Source organism: Trachypithecus francoisi, unplaced genomic scaffold (assembly GCF_009764315.1).
Source record: "Trachypithecus francoisi isolate TF-2019V2 unplaced genomic scaffold, Tfra_2.0 Lachesis_group11, whole genome shotgun sequence".
In the NCBI taxonomy this organism is placed as follows: Eukaryota; Metazoa; Chordata; class Mammalia; order Primates; family Cercopithecidae; genus Trachypithecus; species Trachypithecus francoisi.
The window spans coordinates 132042888-132065047 of NW_022681456.1; the positions used below are offsets into that span (position 1 = coordinate 132042888).

Here is a 22160-nt window from a genome sequence, read left to right on the forward strand (position 1 = left end):
GCCCTGAGCCTGTGTGCTCCCCTCTGTGCCAGGCTGCTTTACCCGGGCATGGGTGCACCTTGTGCATGGGACATTTCTCCTTTGTTGTGTCCTGAGTAACTTAAGCCACTCAAATATTGCTCAGGTGGAGTGAGGGGAAAATGTTTTCAGGTTGTATTCGTCAAAACAAAATGCCACACACTGGGTGACTTTAAAATCATACATTTATCCCTCACAGTTCTGGAGGCTTGGAAGTCCAAGTTCAAGATGGCAGTTGGATGGGTTCCTGGTGAGGGCTCTCTTCCTGGTTTGCAGACAGCCACCTTCTCTTTGCATCCTCACTTGGTGGGAAAAGACAGAGGAGAGAAAGAGAGAGAGAGAGAGAGAAATCAGAGAGAGAGCAAGAGGGAGAGAGTGAGACTAGGAGACAATGCTCTCTTTTCTTACCAGATCTATAATGAGGGCCCTACCCCACAACCTCATCTAACTGTAATTACCTACCAAAGGCCCATCTCCACATACCGTCACATTAGGCGTTAGGGTTTCAACATAAGAACTTGGGGAAGACATAAACATTCTGTCTACAACAGGAGTGGAGATCCCTCTCTTCCTTACCTCTGGTAAGGGGACCACACGCTGCAGACAGTGAGACAGTGGCATGTTCTGTTACAATTGGATCCAACTCCCCCAGAAGAGGGGGCAGGGAAGGCGGACAAAACTGGGACAGGGAGAGAGTATTAGGAAGAGAGAAGGGTGGCCAGAGGTAGCAAATAAAATATAAAATGCTTAATTTTGAATCTCAGATAAACAACGAATAATATTTTTTAGCATAAGTATGTCCCAAACTAAGCTTGGGACATATTTATGCTAAGAAATTCTTCGTTGTTTAGCTAAAATTCAAACTAACTGGGCATCCTGTTTTAATCTGGCCACCCTAAAAGGCAAGGGCCAAAAATGCCAGAGTCAAGCCAACGGATTCCAGGAGGGACGACTGCTGGACTTTGGACTGATGCTCTTTATACATACTTAACTGTTTTTAAAAAACCTCTTTTCTTTCTTTTTACCAGCTTTTCACTAGCTTTTTAAAAACTGTGGTAAAACATACATAACCTAAAATTCACCGTCTAAACCATTTTTAAGCATGCAGTTCGGTGGGATTAAGTAGATTCACACTGTTGTGCCGCCATCACCACCATTCATTTCCACCACTCCTCCATCACCCCAGCCTGAAACTCGACCCATTGAACACAAGCTGCCCGGCTCCGCCTTGCTTTCCCCATTCCTGGCGACCACTGCTCTGTCTCTATGAATTTTGACTATTCTAGGCACCTCACAAAAGTGGACTCATACGATATCTGTACTTCTGCGTCTGGCTTCTCTATTTAATTCTTAAAGGGGGGTGGGAACTAAGCAGATCACAAGGGAGCTGCCCACAGAGGTAAAGACAAGGTGAGGTATGCTGAGAGAGGCAGGAAAGAAGGTCAAGGTGTAGGGCTGGAGGGCAGGGGCGGGCCCTGGGCCTGGGCTGGGGATCCTGCCCCGGGGCGCACCCAGGCCGAGGGATGCCCGGAGGAGCCGAGGCTGGCGGACAGCTTGACCCTGAGCTTGAAGGGAAGGCAGCGAGGGGACAAAGGACGGAGGCCTAGGAAGAGGGTCTGCAGAGCAGAAAGCACGGGTAAGGGCGGCCTGGCGCTCGTAAGACAACAGATGGGAGCTGTGTGCACGTCGGGAGCTCGGAGTGCGCGTGAGTTCCGTGCCCAGGCCCACGACTCGGCCCGCCAGGCCAGTGCTCCGGGTCGACGGGGTCCCGGAGCCGCGCTTGGGGAGGGCGCAGCGCAGGGTGCACGGCGGCGTTAGGACCCGGGGGCGCGGGCGGGCTGCTGCCGGCGGGGCTAGGACCCAGCGGCTCCGGCGAAGCGGAAGCGGCGGCGGGAGCTTCCGGGAGGGTGTCGTGTAGGTGAGGAGGCGTCGGGGCGGCGGGAAGTGGGGTAGTGTGGGCATAGCGGGGCGAAGTTGGGGACCGGGAGGGGCTGGAGGGAGGCGGAGGGGAGGCCCAGGACCCTTCCTGGCCGAGAAGCCTGCGCCATGGTTATGTCACGCGGCCGCGGCAGGGTGCTCGGCTCCACTGCGGACGCCGCCGCTGGGCCCCGACCGCCCGGGAGGCGTCTGGGGCTCGCCCCGCAGCCTCCTCCCTGGAGCCGCGCCCTGCACCCGGCCTTGCCCGGCCCTAGCAGGGAAGCCAAGGCCTGTGGGGCGCAGGGACCCGGGCTCTGCGGGATCCCAGTTCCGCCTCCCCACTCCTGCGCCTTCCCGCCCGGGCCGGGTTCTGGGAAGCCTCGTGCGGCTCTTCCGCAGCTGCCGCCCGCCCGGAGCGCCTGGGCCCTCCTAGGGGACCCCACTTCTCTGACATCGCGTTGGGTTCCCGGGGTCTACAGCGAGGCCTGTAACTCGGGGAGAGACCCTGGAGCGGGGTGTGGGAGAACGGTTTGCAGGAAGGGCTCCGAGCACTCCGAAATTATAAACCGTGGTCCCAAAGAGGCGTGCGATGTTTGCATTTTGCTGGGAGTGCGCAGTTTACACTACATTCTGTAAAGCCGTGCTGTCCACTAGAAATATTGTGCGATACACATGTACAAGTTTTGTCGCTTAAGAAGAATTTGAAAAAAACTTGATGAACATGGCATAGATGCAAGAAAAACACCGTTATTATAGAATACGCATTCATGGAATGCATTGAAGAGTTGTTAACAAGATGGATAGGTAGGAAATATCGCAGACCTAAAATGAATTGCAACTACCTACTGTGGAACTGAGGAGCTAAGGTTTCTTATTATTAAACTCCCTGATAGAAGACGACTTTTGATAAAATTTTTCTTGTTGCCCCAACAAAATCAAGTGTGTGGTGAAGACAAACAGTTGGGGTGATGTATACTAAAGTAAGGAAAGTGCTGACCACACACTAGGGACTGGTTAGTGTTAGATGCCCTTGTTCTTCCCTCTGTCAGAAACATCTAATTTAGGTTTATATAAAGACAAAGTATCAAGGTAAGGTGACTTACGGTTGGTAGTACTAACAAAGTTTTTGAACTAAGATTTGCATTATTAATGCATAAAAACAAAACATCAATAAATAACAAAAAGCTTGGAATTCAGACAACAGATCCAAGTCTGGGCTTTATCTCAAGCTAGTGTTTTGGTGTTGAAACAAATGTTATTTGCTCTTTCTAACCCCGTTTCCTTATCTAAAATTGGGGATGATGATAAATTCACTGATAATTAAGAGTTAAATGAGATTCTTGAGGAGTCAGAATGGTTCTAACATATGTAGGTATTATTAGCAGTCATATTGCAGCATAAGAAAATACCGTCTGCTGAATGAGGGACAGTAAAAGTTATCTACATGATCATCATTTAAAAGCTACCAGATATAGGAAGAAGGGGTCATAAAATGGTAACGTTATGATGATTCATTTTGATGCTTAGGTCAGAGTCCATTCTAGGACATCTCCTGCCCTAAAAGAGCAGAGACTCGTTTCTTTGGCATCACAGGACACTGAGTGAGAGGACAGAAAAAGAAAAATTTAAGTCACATATGTGATGTCTAAAAGTAAAAGGAAACAGAGGAAATGAGTAATATATTTTTAAATCCAGTATATCCCAAATATGGTTATTTTAGCATGTAATCAATATAAAATAATAAGAGATTTTACATTCTTTTTTTCTAGTCTTTGAAATTTGGTGCGTATTTTACACTTACGGCACGTCTCAGTTCGGACTATCCACATTTCAAGTGCTCAGTGGCTGCATGTGCTTGGTGGCTACCATGTTGGACAGCACAGGTCTAAGCATTTCATTCCTGCCAGAAGTTCAAATTCCTAGCTTTGATTTTGAGTGTTTTTAACAAAGTGGCCTCTGTTTATCATTCTTTCTTCTAGTACTTCCCCAAGGATGATTGTACCCTCAGCACTCAAGACCACTTGCTGTTCCCTTACACACTTTTTGTTCAAGCTGTTTCTTTTACCTGGAATGCTGTCTTTGCACCTTCTTCCTGGACCTGTTTCACTCTTCTTGCCCAGGCTGGAGTGCAGTGGTGCGATCTCGGCTCTCTGCAACCTCCACCTCCCCAGTTCAAGTGATTCTCCTTCTTTAGCCTCCCGAGTAGCTGGGATTACAGGCATGCACCACCACGCCCGGCTACTTTTGTATTTTTAGTAGAGACGGAGTTTCACCATGTTGCTCAGACTGGTCTCGAACTCCCGACCTCAGGTGATCTGCCTGCCTTAGCCTCCTACAGTGCTGGAATTACAGGCGTAAGCCACTGCGCCCGGCCGAGAGGCACACATTCTGCCAAGAGCTTTTTCCTGACTCCCCTGACTCCTGAAGGGATTTGTCACTCCTTAGCTTTGTACTCATGGCTGAATTAGAGTGAATTTAATTTGAGTTTAGTTGTTTTTGAGACTGTCTCCCTGGCTAGTGTAGTGTGTTATTTGTCTTTGTTGTGATCATGGCCTGCACCAAATAGATGATCAGCAGATGTTTGCAAACAGAAGGTAAACCACTCATCAGGTGTATTCGGTCCTATTCTTGAATGGGCTTGCTGCTTCCCTTTTGAGGAGATTTGTGTATGTACTCTTTTCTCACGCATGTGTGTGAGCAAACACGCATACACTAACAAGGAATTCATCTGAAGATGTGCACAGGAAATATCTTGCATCTTTATCCCCTTTGTGATCTTACCTGTGGGAGAACTGAGGCACAGAAATAAGTTAGGACAGCCTAACTTTGTATTGCACCAGTATAAATACAAAGAAGGGGAGAGAGGAACATTCTTGAAAGAGGTGTTGTGGTCTCAGAGGGTTAGGCTTTTCAGTTGGCTGGGTATCGGCTGACCATGCTTTAGTTATTTGATTGGAGGAAAAATAAGTGGGAGGTGAGGAGTAACTCCTGGGTCCTGATGAGTATTCAAGGCAAGTACAGATCTGGAAAGCCTGTATGCAAAGGAGGAACTCACTGCTGGAGAAAATCTGAAGAGCAGGATGGTTATCTCAGATCATGAAAAGTGCTGGCCTGAGGAGGGCAGAAGGAAGGGCTGGGGAAGCCAGCAGAGGGAGCAAAGGAGTAGGCTCCAGCTGGGTAAAGATGGTGTGGTACATTATGTGAAATATACAAATTATTATTGGGAATAGCCACGTCTCAGCCATGCTAGTTCTCAGTCTGGAGAATGGGAAATGGAAAGGATCAGATTCAGAGACTGCAACTTAAACTCAAGGTCACAGCATTTTAAACCCAGGTGAAACCTCCTAGGCCCTTCATGCCACACTCATCCATCCCTACCTACTTGTATTGCAACCAAGGGCCCCACTGTAGTGCCTAGGAGAGCAGGTCTAGGGCACAGTGCCAGGCCTGATTAATGTCTTCCTTACCATTTTCCAGTGAGGGGCTGTGATTAGGCCTATTTATAGGGGCCTGGTCCCTTAATATGCTGCCTGGCACATCTCTTGCCAATCAAATCAGTGCCGTCTGCAGTGTGATTGCTGCTTTAGTGGCACCAGGGAGAGGAGTTAATTAAACCAAATATAAATAGACTCTGCCCTCACTTTGCAATTCCAGAAGTGTTTTTCCTTCCTGTCCTCCACCCCCGCATGCACCTCTTTCCTCTTGGAAAGGCTAAGCTCTAGCCTGGGTGAGGAGGGCTGGACACTCCTATACCTGGAGAGTCACTAGCTACTGCCCAGTCTGTTTCAGGAGCAGGCCTCAAATTCCTCACGGGTTAAAGTGGGAAGAATCCATGTGTGCACATTTTTTGTGCTTTTCCAGAACTGGGTACCATTTGGCAGTTGTTCAGGCAATCTCCCCCACTACTCCATTTCTACTCCTCTGTTTCTAGCCTCTTTTTTCCTCTGCAACCAAGGTTTCTTTCTTATTTATCCAAGGTGGGGAGCTGAACTGAGATAACGTATGGAAAGGGTGCCTGGCAGGCACCAAGCATCTTGTGGGGGGTCAGAAATGTTGCACCTTTTCTGAACTCCATTGACCCTACAAATTCCCTAGTCCCTGGTCCTGCCCTTTCTCTCCCTCATTCACTCAACAGGCATCAGCAGAATCCCATCTATGTGCTCCTGGCCTCCCACCAAATGCTGTGTCCTCTCCTCCCCTATCTGTGCAGGCTGAAGCCATGTGCATGGCTGGGATGAGGGCTGTGTTGTCTCAACATCACCCCGCCCTGTGGTGGGTGAGTGCGGGTGGACGTGGGTGGCTCTGACGCTCCGGCTCCCGTCCACAGGCACCATGACTCCTGTGAGGACGCAGCACTCCCTGGCAGGTCAGACCTATGCCGTGCCCCTCATCCAGCCCGACCTGCGGCGAGAGGAGGCCGTCCAGCAGATGGCGGATGCCCTGCAGTACCTGCAGAAGGTCTCTGGAGACATCTTCAGCAGGTGGGTGCTGACATCCACCCCCACCTGATCAGAGGGCCATTCCCATCCTGGGCAATCCCAGCAACGCACCCTCTTGGGAGCAGCCCCCTTGGGGACTCCTGGTCCTGGGGAACCCATCTGGCTTCCCTATGTGGGAGGGGCCTAAGTGAGAGCCCAACTTGGAAGGTTTTGCTCCTGGGAGTCTGAGAGCTCACTCCCTTCCACCCCACTTAGCCTCCTGGTTTCCTGTGGTGGCTCTGCCCTCAAAACTTATGCTTTTGCTCCCATTGGAGGGCCTATTCCTTCACTTTTTCTTGCAGCCAGCAAATATTTACCCAATAGTGCTTGAGTGCACGGCATTGTGGGAATCTCTATATATCCAGCCATGGATGAGGCAACACCTCTCCAACTGGAGCGCACATTCTGGCAGGAGAGAAAGACCTAAGTAACCAATGCATGATTCGTTCTTAATAACCGTTGTGACAAGGTCTATTGATAATATTTTGTAATCACTAATATTCATATAACATAAACCATGCACCACCATTGATTTGCGTGCATTTAACTCACACTTTATGAGCAGGCACTGCTGTCATCTCTATTTTATAGATGAGGAAACTGAGGCACAGAAAGGCTGAGAGTCCTGGCCAAGTGACAGAGCCAGGATTCAAAGCTGTAGATCATGGCCCCGGGTTCTGTGGGTTATTACCGCATCTCTTAGGGGGAGATGGGGTGCTGCAAGGCTCATCATGGGAGGCCTGGCTTGGTCTTGGGTCAGGGAAGGCGGATGTGAGGAAATGACATTTATGGTAAAGTCTGAGGGTTGAGTGGGTAGGTCAGGAAGAACATGCCAGAAAGAGGCACATGAACTACAGCTTTGAGGTGAAGGACCTGAAAGGAAGCCAGCATGGCTGGAGCACGGAGTGGCCATTGAGGGAGCCGAGCTGGAGGGGTGCGGCTTCTTGTGTCGGCAGCGCTGACCTGGCACAGTCGTTGGGCTCCGGTGACTTCACTGACTTCACTCAGTGTTTATCTAACATGAGTGAGTGAATGGTGTTTGCTCTTTCTTGGCAAAGGTCCCGGGGGTTGTTTTATACACAGGTCCTGTCTTTGGCCATAAGCAGCCTGAAATGAGGCTTGGTCTCCTTCCCAGGGTCCCACACCGTGCCTCACGTGGTAGACCCCAGTGGGAAGTATGTGACTGCCTGACTCAGGTCCCTCTCATGGTCCACGTCACCCCTGCTTTGCCCCTTCCCTGGTTGTCACCAGACCTGGAGCCCCTGCTCCTTCACTTTGCAGCCTCCTCTTCTGTCACCAGCTGGGAACCCACCTCTTCCTGAAATCCCCCCCCCCACTGACTCACTGGCTTGCCCCAAACTTGTCAAGAATGTCCCTGTAACCAGGGGCCATGCACTGAAGTGGCTGAGGGGTCACCTTGGAGCTGATGCCTTGGCTCAGATCCGGCCACCCTGTTTGCTTCCCCTGTAACGTTGGGCAACGCAACCCCTCTAAGCCTCAGTGTTCTCGTTTGTGAAGTTGTGGTAATAATGGTAGCTTCCTGGTAGAATGACTGTAAAGATTAAATTAATGAAAACATGCAAAGGAATGGAACAGTGCCTGGCACCTAGGAAGCCTTCAGAAAATGCTGGCTCTTCCCTGTTGATCATCTTGACCCGTACACTGCCTTTGGTCACCATTCAGGAACCTGCCACCAATAGTAACAGAAAGTGCCGGATGCACCTTTTGTGCTTATTGTTGTACTAAATGTGCCCAAGGGACGCCTAGGGAAGAGGATGCAGGTCTTTAAGAGCCATCAGCTCCGGATGATGGCCACCCCGTGTCCAGCACTTAGAATGGAGGCCAAAGCCGCCCCTCGGAGGTTGTGTGTCCTCGCCAGGCCGAGGACTGCACGGTCGCCCTTCTCTGAGGGCAGCCCTGGGTTCTTGGCGTCTTTCCTTTCCCGTCCTGGTGTTTGGCACCTTGTAGGCAGTTGTATGTCCCCTGCCCAGGGATGGGATGAGGAGAGGGCAGGAAGGCATTTCCTGGGTAGTGGAGTGCTGCGTTCATTGAGTGTGGGTTCTCCAAACTGCTGGCACAGCCCAGGGAGGGGCGGATGCCTCTCAGGAGCCTTGGGCCTGAGTCCTGGCTCCCTCACTTGTGGGTTCCAGGTGACTGCATCTATCTCTCCACCATGTGCTCCACCTCGTGCTGGACCTTAGGAGACACCAATTATGTGGCTGACACTGTGTCCTAGAGGCTGTTCTGTGGCTGACACTGTGTCCTAGAGGCTAGAATGGGAACACGTAGGGCGAGATTGATTGTTAATTGCTAGCATGAACCGTGTGGGCTTCTCAGGGTCTAGAGTGGAGAGAAATCAGTAAGAATTGGTGGCACACCTGTCAGAACTCCCCACACCAAGCTAAGCAAAAAGTAACCAATCAGTAGAGCAGCCTCTGGAGTAAGGGCTAAAATGATGTTATCAGGGCCGGGTTTTGCTTTGCTTCCATGTCAGTTTGCTGCTTTGGGTCTGGCTGCGTTCCCAGACAGGCTGTGCTCTCGTGGTGGAAAGGTGACATGACACAGGGTGAGTCCAGCAGGAAAGAATGCTCTCCCGTGTCCCCACTTCCTCCAGAAGGCACACGCACCCATCCCACCTGGCTTGGTCCTCGCGTCTGTGCCAGCATCCATTGTTGGGGGCAGGGGACTATGACACGCCACTTGGCTCAGACTGAGGAGCTCTGTGGGCAGCCCCACCTGAAGCTCTGGGACTAAGCCTGCGAGAGAGATGGATTCCCCAAGGGAAATGGGGCCACTGCTTGAGTAAAAAGGAACTAGTTGCTGGAGAGGAAAACCACGTGCCTACTCCACCTAGGGCAGGCTCCTGGAGGATAGGGGCGGGGTAGGGAGGTGGGTGTGCAGGTGGCCCTGGTGGGGTCTAGAAATGGGGGCCGCAGGCTTGGCGAGAAGCCTCAGTGTGACTTGGAACGTGGTGTATGGTGGTCTGCGGGGAAGGCCGGCCTGCACAGTGGTGGGAGCGGGGTGCTTCTGCATGGGAAGCACAGCACTGCAGCTCCCAGGCACTCAGCTCTCAGGGCATGGGAGGCTGACTTCCCATGAGCCTGTGGGCCAGGCCTCTTTGAATGGTGCTGAGGGAGCTTTGCCTTGGTTCCTTTGTGTCCCCACCGTGCCATGGGAGGCTCCTGGTGGGGTGTGGGGCAAGGCAGTGAGTGAAGAGTTGGGATGAGTGAGTTAGGGCCCACGGAGTACTCAGGATGGGACTTCAGGTTTGATTCAGGAGTGTTAAGGAGCTGTGATTGGATTTTGAGCAGGGCAGGGCAGGGACAGAAGAGTTTGGGGAAGGTTCATCAGGCATCCGCCATGGAAGGGACAAGAAGGGAGAGAGAGTGGATGCCAGGGACACCCAGAAGCTGTTATTGTAGTCAGGATGTGACAGGGATAAGGCTACAGTCAGGGGACTTGCAAACAGGGAGGGCAGGGTGAGACATTCAGAAGAAACGACGACAGGAAATGGTGACAGATGGGGAACGAGGGGGAAGGAAAGGGAGAGTCAGTGATGACTGGCAGTGGAGTGGGGAGCACTGACACCTCCTCCTCCACTTGCCCCCTCCTGTGGCACTGGACAAGCATGTGAGCTTTTCATTTTTCATGGGCTTTTTTGGTGGGGATGTGACCAGCTTTGAATCTCTCCCCTTAAACATGCTCCTCCTGCTTAGAAACCTGCACAGAAGAGACAGGGACGGAGGATAGACTCTCTCCCCACCACCCCGTCTCAGGCCCCAGCACAGCCCGGCCTCTGGACTCACTGGTGTCGGTGCCCAGTGGCGCAGGCAGGTGAGCTCCTGGCAAGTTAACATTCCAGGCTGTGCTCTCTCCTCCTGCTCTGCTGCAGCTGGGAGTGTGCAGAGACTGGAGGGGATGACAAGCACCTCCCAGACGCTCTTCAGCTGTGTCCTCCAGACCCTCCCTGCCCCCTCTTTCTGCCCCTCCATCTGCCCCCTCTTCACCTGGGAGAAGCCAGGCCCCCAAAATAGTGGGCCAGATATGTCACCTGCTTCCCATGATGTAGAAGACAAGGCAGGAGGGAGTTGGGATGGCACGGGGAAAAGGAAGGAACAGACTATGTGTGGAAGTTTGGATGCTGTCATCTGCCATTGCCCGTCAGCCCCTGCCCAAGCTCTTCCCCCAAGAGGCAGTGCCACTGCCCAGCACCTTCCCCCTGGGAAGGGCGGTTTTCTCTGCAAAGCTCTTGGTGCTTTCCTCCATCTCTTTCTTTTTCCTTTTCCCCACCTCTTCCTTTCTTCTCCCCTTCCTCCTTTCCCCTTTCCCCTGGTCCTCGCTTCCTCCATCCTTCCTTCTCCCCCGTTCTCTCTACTGATTGGCACCTGGTGGCCCCTAATGTTACACACTGCAGTAGATCGCTGCATAATTACCAAGTCATTCTTAATTATCCCAGAGTGGAGAAGATAAAGGCGAAGGCAGGAGCCCAGGTTCAGGGTCCATTTCCCTGGGGTCATGACAGAGGCAGGGGAGGAGAAGCAGTGAATCTGGGTCAGGAGTGGGTGCTCCCTGCTTCTTCCTCCCCAGCAGCCTCTAGGGGGACTGGTGTGCTGATGGTGATGGGCCGTGATCAGCTCCTTCTTACTTTCACAGTAATCCTGTGATGTAGAAGGGACCATTCCTGTTTTTCAGTGGAAGAAGCTGAGGCAAAGACCAGTTAGTGACTTCCCCAGGGTCACACGGCTGCTAAACAGATGTGAAATCCAGGCCTGTGGGATGTGGTGGTTGTTGATACTCTTTTCTCACTTCCCCAGGAGCCCTGAGTCCCTTTGGTGTGGATGTGTGTCGTCTGATTCGTCTTTGACTCCCGCGGCCCCAGCACTGTGCTTGACAAACGGGATGCACTCAAGTTATTGAACAGTCATGGGTGGAGGGGGGAGAAGGAAAGCAGGGGTGGAGCGGGGAGCAGGAAAGCAAGGGATGCTTGGAGAGGGTCCCCTCCAGGGCAGCTAGAGGAAGACGGACCTTTAGTGAGACCACACGCAGAACAGGCTGGGCGAGCCACTTCCATCCCTGATATCCACAGAGGCAGCTTCCTCTGTAGTGCTGGGTGAGTGTGCCATAGGTACGGCTTCAGCACTGAGCTTGTTAACTGACCTACCTTGAAGTAGCCACCAAGCCAAAGGTGTCTGGACCAGGAATGACAAACAAATGGCTCTCATGGCACCATCCCCCCACCCTCAGGGTGGACATTGTTCCATGGCCTGGCCCCAGTGAGGCCTACAGGCCTTCCCGACACAGCCTTCCAGACCATCCTGCTAGTCCGTGGGGATAGCAGATACACTGCAAGCTTTCTGATCCTGAGTCTGCATTCATCCTCGGCACCATAGCCTGTGACCATAAGAGGATAGACTGTCGGGGGCTTTGTCAACAAGCACAAGTTCCTTAGTCTCATGGACTCTTGGCTAAGGAGAGAGCCCCAGGATCATGTCTCCACCTCCACCTTATCCAGGATTCGCCCTTGGGGCACCCCTGGAAGGCGCTTGTGAGCTGGAACCTAATTGCTCTGCAAAGTGATGCAGTTGTTTATTAGAATGTTTTTTTAAACAGAACAGAGATCTGTTTCCTTGCAACTCTGCCCGCTATTCCTGATGTCAGTGTACTCACTTCTCCACCTGACAGCCCTTCTGATATTTTTGATATTCGAAGGGAATGATCATATTCTCAAAGTCTTCTGATCTTTAGTCAGAACATCCTTCAGTTATCTTCATGTGTCGGGAGTTTCTCACTCATCACCATCCTCATCACCCTCCCTGAGATGTTTGCTCATTTGTCACTTTCTGTTCAGCCAGCGGCTGTTACACATCAGGCCCCGTCCCAGGTGCTGGAGACATAGCAGTGAATGAGACAGACTTTGCAGGCTGCAGGCAAGTTCAGAGTCCTCTTACAGGGTGGATCCGGTTTAAAGAGATGTGACTGGCCAAGACTGGTGCCTGGCATGGATTCATTCATGATTCCAGGACTCTGTTTTCTGTGGTGCCTCTAAGAGAGTGCATGGTCCCTGCTGATTCAAAGAAGGATGAAGGGCAGAAGAGGGATGGGGAGCTGTGTGCCCTCAGATCGCATTGCCTTTTTATGCTGATTAATATGCTTTGAGCTCCTACTGAGCTTATAGTTAACAGAAGCTTCCAGGTCTTTCTTCACCTGAACTGTGTCTAAATCAAGTTCCCTCCACCTTCTGTATCTATGCACTTGATTTTTAAAACCTAGATGTTGGGCTTCACATTTGTTCCTTGTAAATTTCATCTTGGTGATTGCAGTCTACCCTCTGGCCTTTAAAAATTACCTGAGCCTTGATTCGATCATGCCGACCAGTTTACCCTTCCCCTATATGCTGGCCCGAGTTTTCTAACCGGGTGTTGAATGAACTGGATGGACTCTGCCAGGTCCCTCCGTGCAAGGCTGGAATCAGTCCATTGTTCAACTGTGCCCTTTGGGGCTGTGGTTCATTTGCCTCTGATTTTTCCTGTATGTTCTCTCCTCCAACCCCCATAGCTCCATCTTGTCTACAAGATTTTGTTAGAAGCCGTCAAAATCCGTGCTGACTCAGGATGCACTGTGCTGCAAGTGTTCCCCGGGTACAGCAGGCTAATAACCCTGTTACAAAGAGAAACACTGTGCATTTCGAACCGTGCTGGCCCTTGGGACTCACCGCTGCCTTTTCTAAGTGCTAACAGAGTCTCTGTTTAATAATCCATTCCAGAAATTTTCCAGGGCTCATTGTTGGGCTTGGTGTTTGCCACTTTCAGTGATCAGCCCTTCTCTCCTCTGTGGGAGCACCAGGACAGAGCAGCCTTTGTCCCTCCCCAGTCTCAATTCCTTCCCACTGCCCCTGTGGATCTCGAGTGCAGAGCTTATGCAACTTCTGAAGGTCGTGTCAACACCCAGGGGCAGAACGAGGCTGCCTTGGGAACTAGGGTAAATTAAAACAGCTTGTGCTGGAGGACCCTTAACAGCAGATGAAGGCCTCTCCCCAGCCAGAAAAGACGGAGCACACGCTGGGTGGTGGCCCCACTTTCTCACTGGAAGGAGATGGTGCTCTTCTTTTTTCTTTCTGAGTTGTGGCCACCTTCATACCAGTCTGTCATGGGACACTTAAGCTGCTTGGGTGCCTGCTGGTACTCCCAGCCCTGCCATGCCTGAGCGCCCTGCACACGAGGAGCCAGGAGTAATCAGGGCAGACTCATTAGGGCACGAGGACTCCTGGATTGTGAAATTGGCTCTCTGGGGGCCAAGGCCTTCTAAAGTGGGTGGAGGTGGCTTTGGCTTTTAGGGTCCAATTTTAGGCCATTCATTCCAACCTTTAGAGAAATCCCAGCATTCCCTAGCCCAGAGTCTGCAACCCCTCTACCACCCCACATCCTCCTCCTACCTTTCCTCATGAACCCCAGTTGCACCTCTGCCTTCTCATCCCTGTGCATCACACAGGCTCGCTCGTGCCAGGTGGATGCTGAGGCTGCTCTGAATGTGGAGTGTGGCCCTTGAGGGCAAGGGCTGGGTTCTTGGAGGTAGCGGAGCTACAGAGGCGACTGGGAGGAGGATGTTGTGTTACATACACATCAGAGTTAACTTTGCAGTGAGAGCGGCCTTGCTGTGGCCAAAGAACATGGAAAAGCATGAGTGGGGTTATGTGCCTCAAAGCACCAGGTATCCGGGCCTTGGGCACCGGGAGCCACAGGGATGTCTGGGGAAATGGCGTTCCAGGAGATGCAAGCACACAAGAATGCACTTGGCACGTCTGGGGAACAGCACGGCAGCTGGTATCACTGGCCCACCCACACCAGGGAGGATGGGAGCGGGTGAGGAGCGACACCACACAGAGCCCGTGGGCCGTGCTCGGGACTCAGGGTTTGCTCAGTGAGCCGTTCACTATGTGCAGGGGCTGTTCCCTGTCTGAATTTAGGTCCAGCCTTGCCAGTCCAGCCTCCGGTCTTGATTCCCCCTTTGCAGAGGCCACTTTGTCAGCTTCACCTGATCATGAGGAGTTGTGAAATGCTTGCCCCATCAGTAGCCGTGTGTGCACGTGTAAAGACCATCCTCGGTGTGCCCTGGATGCTGTCCTTCAGATAGCATGTCCAGGTGCCAGCACAGGGTCTGTCCCTGCTGAGAGTGCAGGGAACTCAGTACCGTCAGCTCCTCGACCCTGCAGGTCAGATGATCCTTGTAGAGGCCACCTGGATGGCACCAAGATGGGCCCTGGCAAGAGGTGACCCTGACTTTGGAGCCCTTGCCTGAAGGCCTGGCCTGGCAGGCCTGCTGTTAGGAGCAGGGGGTGTGCAGGGGGTGGGGAGCAGCCCCAGCCTCTGTGATCTTCTCCATGGCAGGATCTCCCAGCGGGTAGAGCAGAGCCGGAGCCAGGTGCAGGCCATTGGAGAGAAGGTCTCCTTGGCCCAGGCCAAGATTGAGAAGATCAAGGGCAGCAAGAAGGCCATCAAGGTAGCCCCCATGCCCCTGTGTCCTAAGGCTACTGGGCAGTCCCTCCATTTCCCCGTACCTCTGAGGCTGCCCAGTCTCTGCCTTGCGGCCCACCTGTACCTTGGACTTTCCTCCCGCCCAGGCTCCCAACCCCACCCTCTCCTGCCAAGCAATCCTAGCCCCCGAGCCTCTTGGGGCCCCTCAGACTTGTCCCTGTGTTCACAGGTGTTCTCCAGTGCCAAGTACCCTGCTCCAGAGTGCCTGCAGGAATATGGCTCCATCTTCACAGGCGCCCAGGACCCTGGCCTGCAGAGACGCCCCCGCCACAGGATCCAGAGCAAGCACCGCCCCCTGGACGAGCAGGCCCTGCAGGTCTGCTGGCCATGCACATAACATAGCCCGGGTCACACCAGGGGGACTGGATACTGGGGAGGAGCCGGGGCCACCATAGGGTTCTGTCCCCCAGAGGAGGCTGACTGGGGTGGGGTGGCAGCTGATGAGGCCCAGCAGTCAATACTCACCATCCCTTGGCCATCCTGGCCCTCCCAGGAGAAGCTGAAGTACTTTCCTGTGTGTGTGAGCGCCAAGCCGGAGCCTGAGGATGATGCAGAAGAGGGCCTTGGGGGTCTTCCCAGCAACATCAGCTCTGTCAGCTCCTTGCTGCTCTTCAACACCACCGAGAACCTGTATGGCCAGAAGGCAGGGCCGAGGGGTGTGGGCGGGATGCCCTGCCTGGCTTAGTGGGGACCCAGGGCATCAGACACAGGTACAGCGCATAGGCCAGGAGCCAGGGGGTGACTGGGGTGGCTTGGCTTGGGAGGCCTGGGACCCCACAGTGCACACTGTACCCCTGATGATGTGGAGAGATAGGTCAGGAACATGGGCTCAGGACAGCACGTGTCAGCTTGCCTGACCCCCATGTCACCCCTGTAGGTACAAGAAGTATGTCTTCCTGGACCCCCTGGCTGGTGCTGTAACAAAGACCCATGTGATGCTGGGGGCAGAGACAGAGGAGAAGCTGTTTGATGCCCCCTTGTCCATCAGCAAGAGAGAGCAGCTGGAACAGCAGGTGGGGGGGCGGGGCAGGGGTGGGGACAGGTGCAGTGGCCAGGGGCCCTGCCAGGGCTCCTCTCCAGGCAAGGCTGTTGAGCCCCTTATTCCACCCATGGGGGGTGCACCAAGGTCTTGTTGGCTGCCCCTGCAGGTCCCTGTCAGCATTCATGTGTCCCTACCTAATCTTGCAGGTCCCAGAGAACTACTTCTATGTGCCAGACCTGGGCCAGGTGCCTGAGATTGATGTGCCATCCTACCTGCCTGACCTGCCTGGCATTGCCAACGACCTCATGTACAGTGCCGACCTGGGCCCCGGCATTGCCCCCTCTGCCCCTGGCACCATTCCAGAACTGCCCACCTTCCACACTGAGGTAGCTGAGCCTCTCAAGACAGGTGAGCTGGGCTCTGGGATGAGGGCTGGGCTAGGGACCTCCCTGCTCACATACCTTCTTCCCTAGACACCTCCCCACTTTGTGTTTCAGACCTAGAAGATGGGGTACTAACAGCACCCCCACCACCTCCACCGCCCCCACCACCTCCCCCAGCTCCTGAGCTGCTGGCCAGTGCACCCCCACTCCCACCCTCAACCACGGCCCCTGTAGGCCAAGGCACCAGGCAGGACAACAGCAGCAGCGCGTCTCCTTCAGGTGGGAGCAGCTCTTTGAGGGCACCTCATTTCGGGTGTGCTCTGTGCACTCAGGTGGATTTTCTGCGGGTTTGTTCAGTGGTCAGAAATGCTCGATTTTTTGAATAGTTCCCATTTCAAATACCTTGTTCTACTTGGTCCATGAAATAGTAGTTTTCAAGCTGTAGAGCTCTGGAATTCTCACCTCTAGAGCACAGGGAGTCCGAACAAGTGAGGCCCTGGGTTCCCCATTTCTCATTAAACCAATGGAAAGAAGGGGTCTAATGACAAACTACAGCAACACATTTTTCAGTGTCACTGAAATTACAACATTTCAGCTTTACTGTTACATCTCCCAGTCTATCCCTAGCATCCAGAAGTGGCACAAAACCCCTCTACTGGCTCATGTGTGCCACTGAGACTGTCCAGCTCTGCAGGGTGGGGGCTAGGGAGGGAGCAGGGAGTGTCCGCACACAGGATGCCTGTGCTCAGGTGGTTGCAGAAGTCAGTGCCCAGGCCCTACACAGTCTCCAAAGGTCCAGCCTCCCCAACACGGGGCTCCTTGTTTGAGGGAAGGTGCCTTCCCTTCCAGCAGACTCTTGGCACAATAAGCTCCCCCAGGCCTGCCTGAGCAGCCTTTTCTCCTTGCCCTGTTCCCCACCTCCCAGCTCCAGTCCAGGGAGCTCCCAAGGAAGTGGTCGACCCCTCTGGTGGCCGGGCCACTCTGCTAGAGTCCATCCGCCAAGCTGGGGGCATCGGCAAGGCCAAACTGCGCAGCGTGAAGGAGCGAAAGCTGGAGAAGAAGAAGCAGAAGGAGCAGGAGCAAGGTGAGCGGGCCCTGGAGCCTGTGGCCGGAGGGCCTTGGGCAAGATTGCCTCCTCTCCTCCAGCCCTGAGTCCGCTGGGTGTTTTCTGCTCACCCCCTGCCAGCCGGCCCCTGCTTCCCCTAGGGCCTATGCTGGAAGCCCTGGACCACCAACAGAGGTCCTCAGCCCTCCTGCCTGGTCCATGGCTCCCTCCTGGTTTGGGAGCCATAGTGGAGCTTTCCTCTCTAAGCGCACCCAGCTCAAAGTGACAAGGAGAATCTTCTTCGACTGCCGAGTGGTCCAAGGCAATGGTCAGCCCCTGCAGCCTCCTGAGATATTTTTAGAGACGGGACCTGAGGCCTCTTGAGGCTACTGACGATGCCTGCTGCGAACGCAGACACTGGTGTGATGCGATGCCTGCGCGTATGGCACTGTGGTTTTGAGCTTGTACCCAGCGCTGCTTTTGCCTTGCTCTGTGACCGCAGGCAAGCTGCCTCGCCTCTCTGGGCCAGTTTCCCCATCCGCCAGTGCTGCACACCCTGGTCCTGTCCCTGAGGTGGCTGGGGAGAGTGCTTCGCAGACATCACCACTTTCTCATTTGTGCCCGGTGCTGGGTCAGGGAGAGACTGAGGCTCCGAGCTAACTGGGAAGCACAGTGGCCTTGGAGGGCTGGGGAGTGTCCCAGGGGTGGGAACAGGGAGCCGGGGGTCGCCTGTGACTGAACTCTTCACCCCAGTCTATGGCTTTCCCGTTGCAGTGAGAGCCACGAGCCAAGGTGGGGACCTGATGTTGGATCTCTTCAACAAGCTGGTGATGAGGCGCAAGGGTAGGAGGCAGGGCCGCTGCCCGCCCTGGGCTGGCCCATTGTAATTCTCTCCTGCCTTTTTCTTCCTGTATTTAAGTCTCTGGGGGCTGGGGGAACCAGGGTTTCCCGCCAACCACCCTCACTCAGCCTTTTCCCTCCAGGCATCTCTGGGAAAGGACCCGGGGCTGGTGAGGGGCCTGGAGGAGCCTTTGCCCGCGTGTCAGACTCCATCCCTCCTCTGCCACCACCGCAGCAGCCACAGGCAGAGGAGGACGAGGACGACTGGGAATCCTAGGGGGCTCCATGACACCTTCCTCCCCCAGACCCAGACTTGGGCTGTTGCTCTGACATGGACATAGCCGGGACAAGCCGCTCAGACCTGCTTCCCTGGGAGCGGGTGGTGATGGAACCAGCACTGTGCGGAGACCACCTGCAAGGAGTGGAAGGCTGGCCTGAGGCCACACGGCTGGGGCGGGGGCTTCTGTCTGCCTGTGCTGCACGGGGGGCGGCTCCACCCAGCCTGCACCAGTGTGTTCTCTTCTCTAAAGAGGCTTCCAGAGAAAACAGCACACAAATCAATAAGGAACTGAGCAGAAACCAACAGTGTGCTTTTAATAAAGGACCTCTAGCTGTGCAGGATGCAAACGTCTGGGGGTCAGTGACTTTCCTCCTGCCCCTGTTGGTCCCTAGGCAATGGGGGCAGAAGATCCCAGCTGACCCGTTTCTCTGGGGTCAGAGGGAGGAGAGAGGTGCAGTCAGCAGGGGCAGCTGTTGCAGTCTCCCACAGAAAAAAGCTTTCAGTGACAGACAGGGGGTCTCTAAAAATAGTCATGCTGAGAGCCTAATGGCCTTGGCACCATGGCTGGTGTTGGAGTAGAAGGTGTCTTGGAGTTGGCGCAAGTAGTTGAGAGGGAGGGAGGTGCCATCGACTTGGAGGAACTGGCACCAAGCCAGGGAGCTACAAATCCAGGCAGGGCTGTGGGGCGGGTTAGGGAGCAGGGCTGCAGGAGTGACTCAGGAAGAAGGTGGGGGAGCGACAAGCCCCCGGGCGGGAGCCCTGTGGCCGTGTGGATCTTTCTAAATTGAGACGGGAGGGTGAATAGTCCAGGGCAGCTAACTTCAGTTATCATAGAAATGGCAGAAGCAGATGCATCTGCTCCATCTCGCCTCTAAGAAGGTGGGCAGGACAGAAAAGGCAGCCTCCTGCAGAGGCCCAGTGAGAAGCCGGGCCCTCGGCCATGCGGGTTGAAAGATAGATTTGATTCTACAGAGGGGAGCTGCCCTGGGAAGACCTCAAGGACAGCCCAGACCCACCATTTCTTCGGGGTTCACTTGCTTTCTCCAGTGGGCACTAATGCTTGTGTCTGCGTCCTGGCAGCACTCGACTCCACACACTGCTGGGTTTCACCTTTGTAGTGGGATCCCTGCAGACCAGGCCCATGACAAACGCTCTCCAGTGAGCAGAGCAAAGAAGGCGCAGCACCAGGCAGTGGTGCAGTTGCCTGTCAGGAAGAGGCCGACTTCTCCTGGTGAAACTGGGCGGACAGAAGGCAGTGAGAAATGCCATCTCGGGGTAGTGGAGGCTCTCGGGAAAGGAAAAGGCAGGACTGAACTTCCACACAGCAGCAATGACAGAACCAAAGGTGGCATTGACCTGCACGAGGGCTCAGATCCAGGCTGGCAGCTTGGCCAGGACGGGGGCCGGGTGTGTCACTGGTCCAGGAACACTATGCTGGCAGAATCCCTTTGGTGCCTGATGGCCCTGCCTTCGTGGGAATGGAGGCTCAGGCTTTGAGTCACAGCTGCCTCCCCAGCAGCACATTTCCATGTCATCTTCCTCCCCTTCCTCAGCCTCAGGTGGGAGACAGGGCAGGCAGCCCCCCCTTTCCTCTTCTCCCCTTCTCCAACCCCTGTCTGTCCACCCAGCCGGAGGTAGCCATGCTTGCCTATGGACCAGTTGGCAGCCTTCATGCACAGGTTCTCCACCAGAGCCTTTCTTGGGGGCTCCTGGCTGGGGCTTTGAACTGGGGAGTGCAAGGGATGACCCATGCGGACTGGTTCCTGCTTGTAGCTCTCCCTGGGAAAAGACTGCCAGGCCTTGAGCCAGACCAGGAGGCTTCGTGGGCCACCGCAAGCAGCGGGGGTCCAGATGACATCACAGAAGATCAAGAGGGTGTGGAGGGGCATCCAAGCCTCCCAAGGAGACAGGAGACAACTGCCCAGCGGGGAAGTCCTGGCTGTGTCAGCCCTAGGGGCGACGCCACTCCCACTCACCGTCCAGTCTGCAGCACTGGGGATGCTCACAAGAGTGTGAGCCAAGTAGGCCATCCTCTCCTGCAGCTCTGGAGACCTGATGTTGGGGAAGGGCATGCCCACCATCACCACACACCTGGGGTGAGACAGGAGCCTGGGGCCGGTGGACTTCAGGACCTCCTAGGTCGTCACCCACGTGTCACCAGCTGCTCCATTCTACCATTTCCTCAGCCCTCTTGGCTGTGCCTGCCCTCCCCTCTCTGTACCTACCACCCGGAGAGGGCTTGTTCAGCACAGAGATCCCATCGAGGCCAATGGATTGGGTCCTGCTACAGCGATGGCCAACCTGATTTTCCACCTGCTCTCCCAGGGCCAAACGCAGAGCTGCTGAGCCCCTCCCTCCAGCTGGCTGGTCTGAGCAGTCACAGCCCGGCCTTGGGCTCTGATGGCAGCAGATGGCAAGTAGGGGTCCAGCTGCTGGATTGAGGGCCAGTTGCGTATCACAGCCAAGGAGATGAGCAGAAGCACTACTGACTGGCCTGGATTGTCAGAGAAGTTGATCCCTTCACTCCTCTTTCCTCCAATCACAGAGAGGAGCAGGGCCTCCGTCACTCGGCCTGTCTTCCTAGCCACTGCCCCAGAGGTGCTGAGCCAAAGCTTGGATGTCACTCACAGCATTTCCAGCTGCCGCCCCACCGAGGTCTCGGGCCCAAGCCTCAGAGTTATGCCCGCACCTGAATGCACCTGGAATACGACAGTAGCACCTGCTCCACCTGGTGTGAGCTCTCAGGTTTATGGAATATGTGGAGGCAGAGGACATCTCCCAGAGGTGGGTTCAGGGTGCTGTGTCTGGGATCTGCTGGTGGCTTTGTGTTTCCTGGCTGGAGGACTGGAGAGCCTTGCGGCCAGGGGCTTTGGGGAAATCCTCTGTAACAGGGACTGGGACCCGTGGGGATGACGAGCTAGAAGCCTGTCCTGACTCGAGCACAAGAGCTCCCAGGAGGACTCAGTGGCACTGTCCTTATGAGTAGGAGGGCCAGCTGACGGGCCACTCACATTTCTGGTGGCCAGGCGGCCCAGCAGGCTGCCCTTCTCCCAGTGGGCATGGACCTGGCGCAGGTACTTGTAGGATGGGAAGAAACAGACCAACTCTCCAGGAACCACACTGCACAGGTTACAGAGGAGGCCACCCACCTTGTCCATCTAAGGAAGGAAGAGAGGGAGCCCCCATGGAGCAAACCCTCAGCCACCCTACAAATGGTGTCTTAACCTTCAGGCTCAAAACTGAGGAGAGAGACCCATGGCATGACTGCAGCTGGGGGGAGGACTTGGCTGTCCTGGGTGGGAACCTCAGGTGGAAGGTGCCACCTCCCACCAAACACAGCTGCTGCTGCTGACTGTGCCTTTCTGACACATGTCACCTCACTAGTGTCCCAGGGTGCCTTCCTATTGCCCCGGCACTGAGTCCTCCCTTCTTCACTCCAGGGTCCTGATGGGCTACGCAATGACAGGTACTGCACACCCAGGCACGCCACAGGAGATGCCCCCCAAGTCCCTCATCCTTGCCTGCAGCAGGAGAGGACATAACCAAAGAGCAAAAGAGCCAAAGGGAATGAGCAGCTTTCTCATGCATGGCATCCTCAGGGGATGCCTGGCGGTTTTAAGAAAATGTAGCAGCCTTAGGGTTGAGGGGTGGGGAAGCTCAGACTTGCCTCCATAGGCATCTAGATT

At 54.5% G+C, this 22160-nt stretch overlaps 1 protein-coding gene and 1 pseudogene across 11 annotated transcripts; one reads left to right on the forward strand and one right to left on the reverse strand.

The window, feature by feature from the left end:
• The first annotated feature begins 1871 nt into the window (after positions 1–1871).
• WASHC1 (WASH complex subunit 1) lies at positions 1872–18815 on the forward strand. 10 transcript variants are annotated; one of them, XM_033223357.1, is made up of 12 exons: positions 1872–1936; positions 6263–6416; positions 10130–10247; positions 14798–14909; positions 15114–15260; positions 15438–15574; positions 15822–15957; positions 16133–16334; positions 16424–16588; positions 17235–17393; positions 18129–18197; positions 18338–18815. In XM_033223357.1, the coding sequence occupies exons 2-12, from the start codon at positions 6311–6313 to the stop codon at positions 18469–18471; spliced, it is 1485 nt and encodes a 494-aa protein (XP_033079248.1). In that variant the 5' UTR covers positions 1872–1936; positions 6263–6310; the 3' UTR covers positions 18472–18815. The 10 variants fall into 10 exon arrangements, with proteins under 10 accessions (XP_033079248.1, XP_033079249.1, XP_033079252.1 ...); XM_033223358.1 differs by having other exon boundaries at positions 17241–17393; XM_033223361.1 differs by lacking the exons at positions 18129–18197; positions 18338–18815 and adding an exon at positions 17516–17785.
• Positions 18764–20555, reverse strand: LOC117090742 (annotated as a pseudogene). Its single transcript, XR_004440120.1, has 2 exons — positions 20451–20555; positions 18764–19938 (listed from the first exon to the last, which is right to left on the reverse strand). The product of XR_004440120.1 is annotated as an ATP-dependent DNA helicase DDX11-like (transcript).
• Between the last annotated feature and the right edge of the window lie 1605 nt (positions 20556–22160).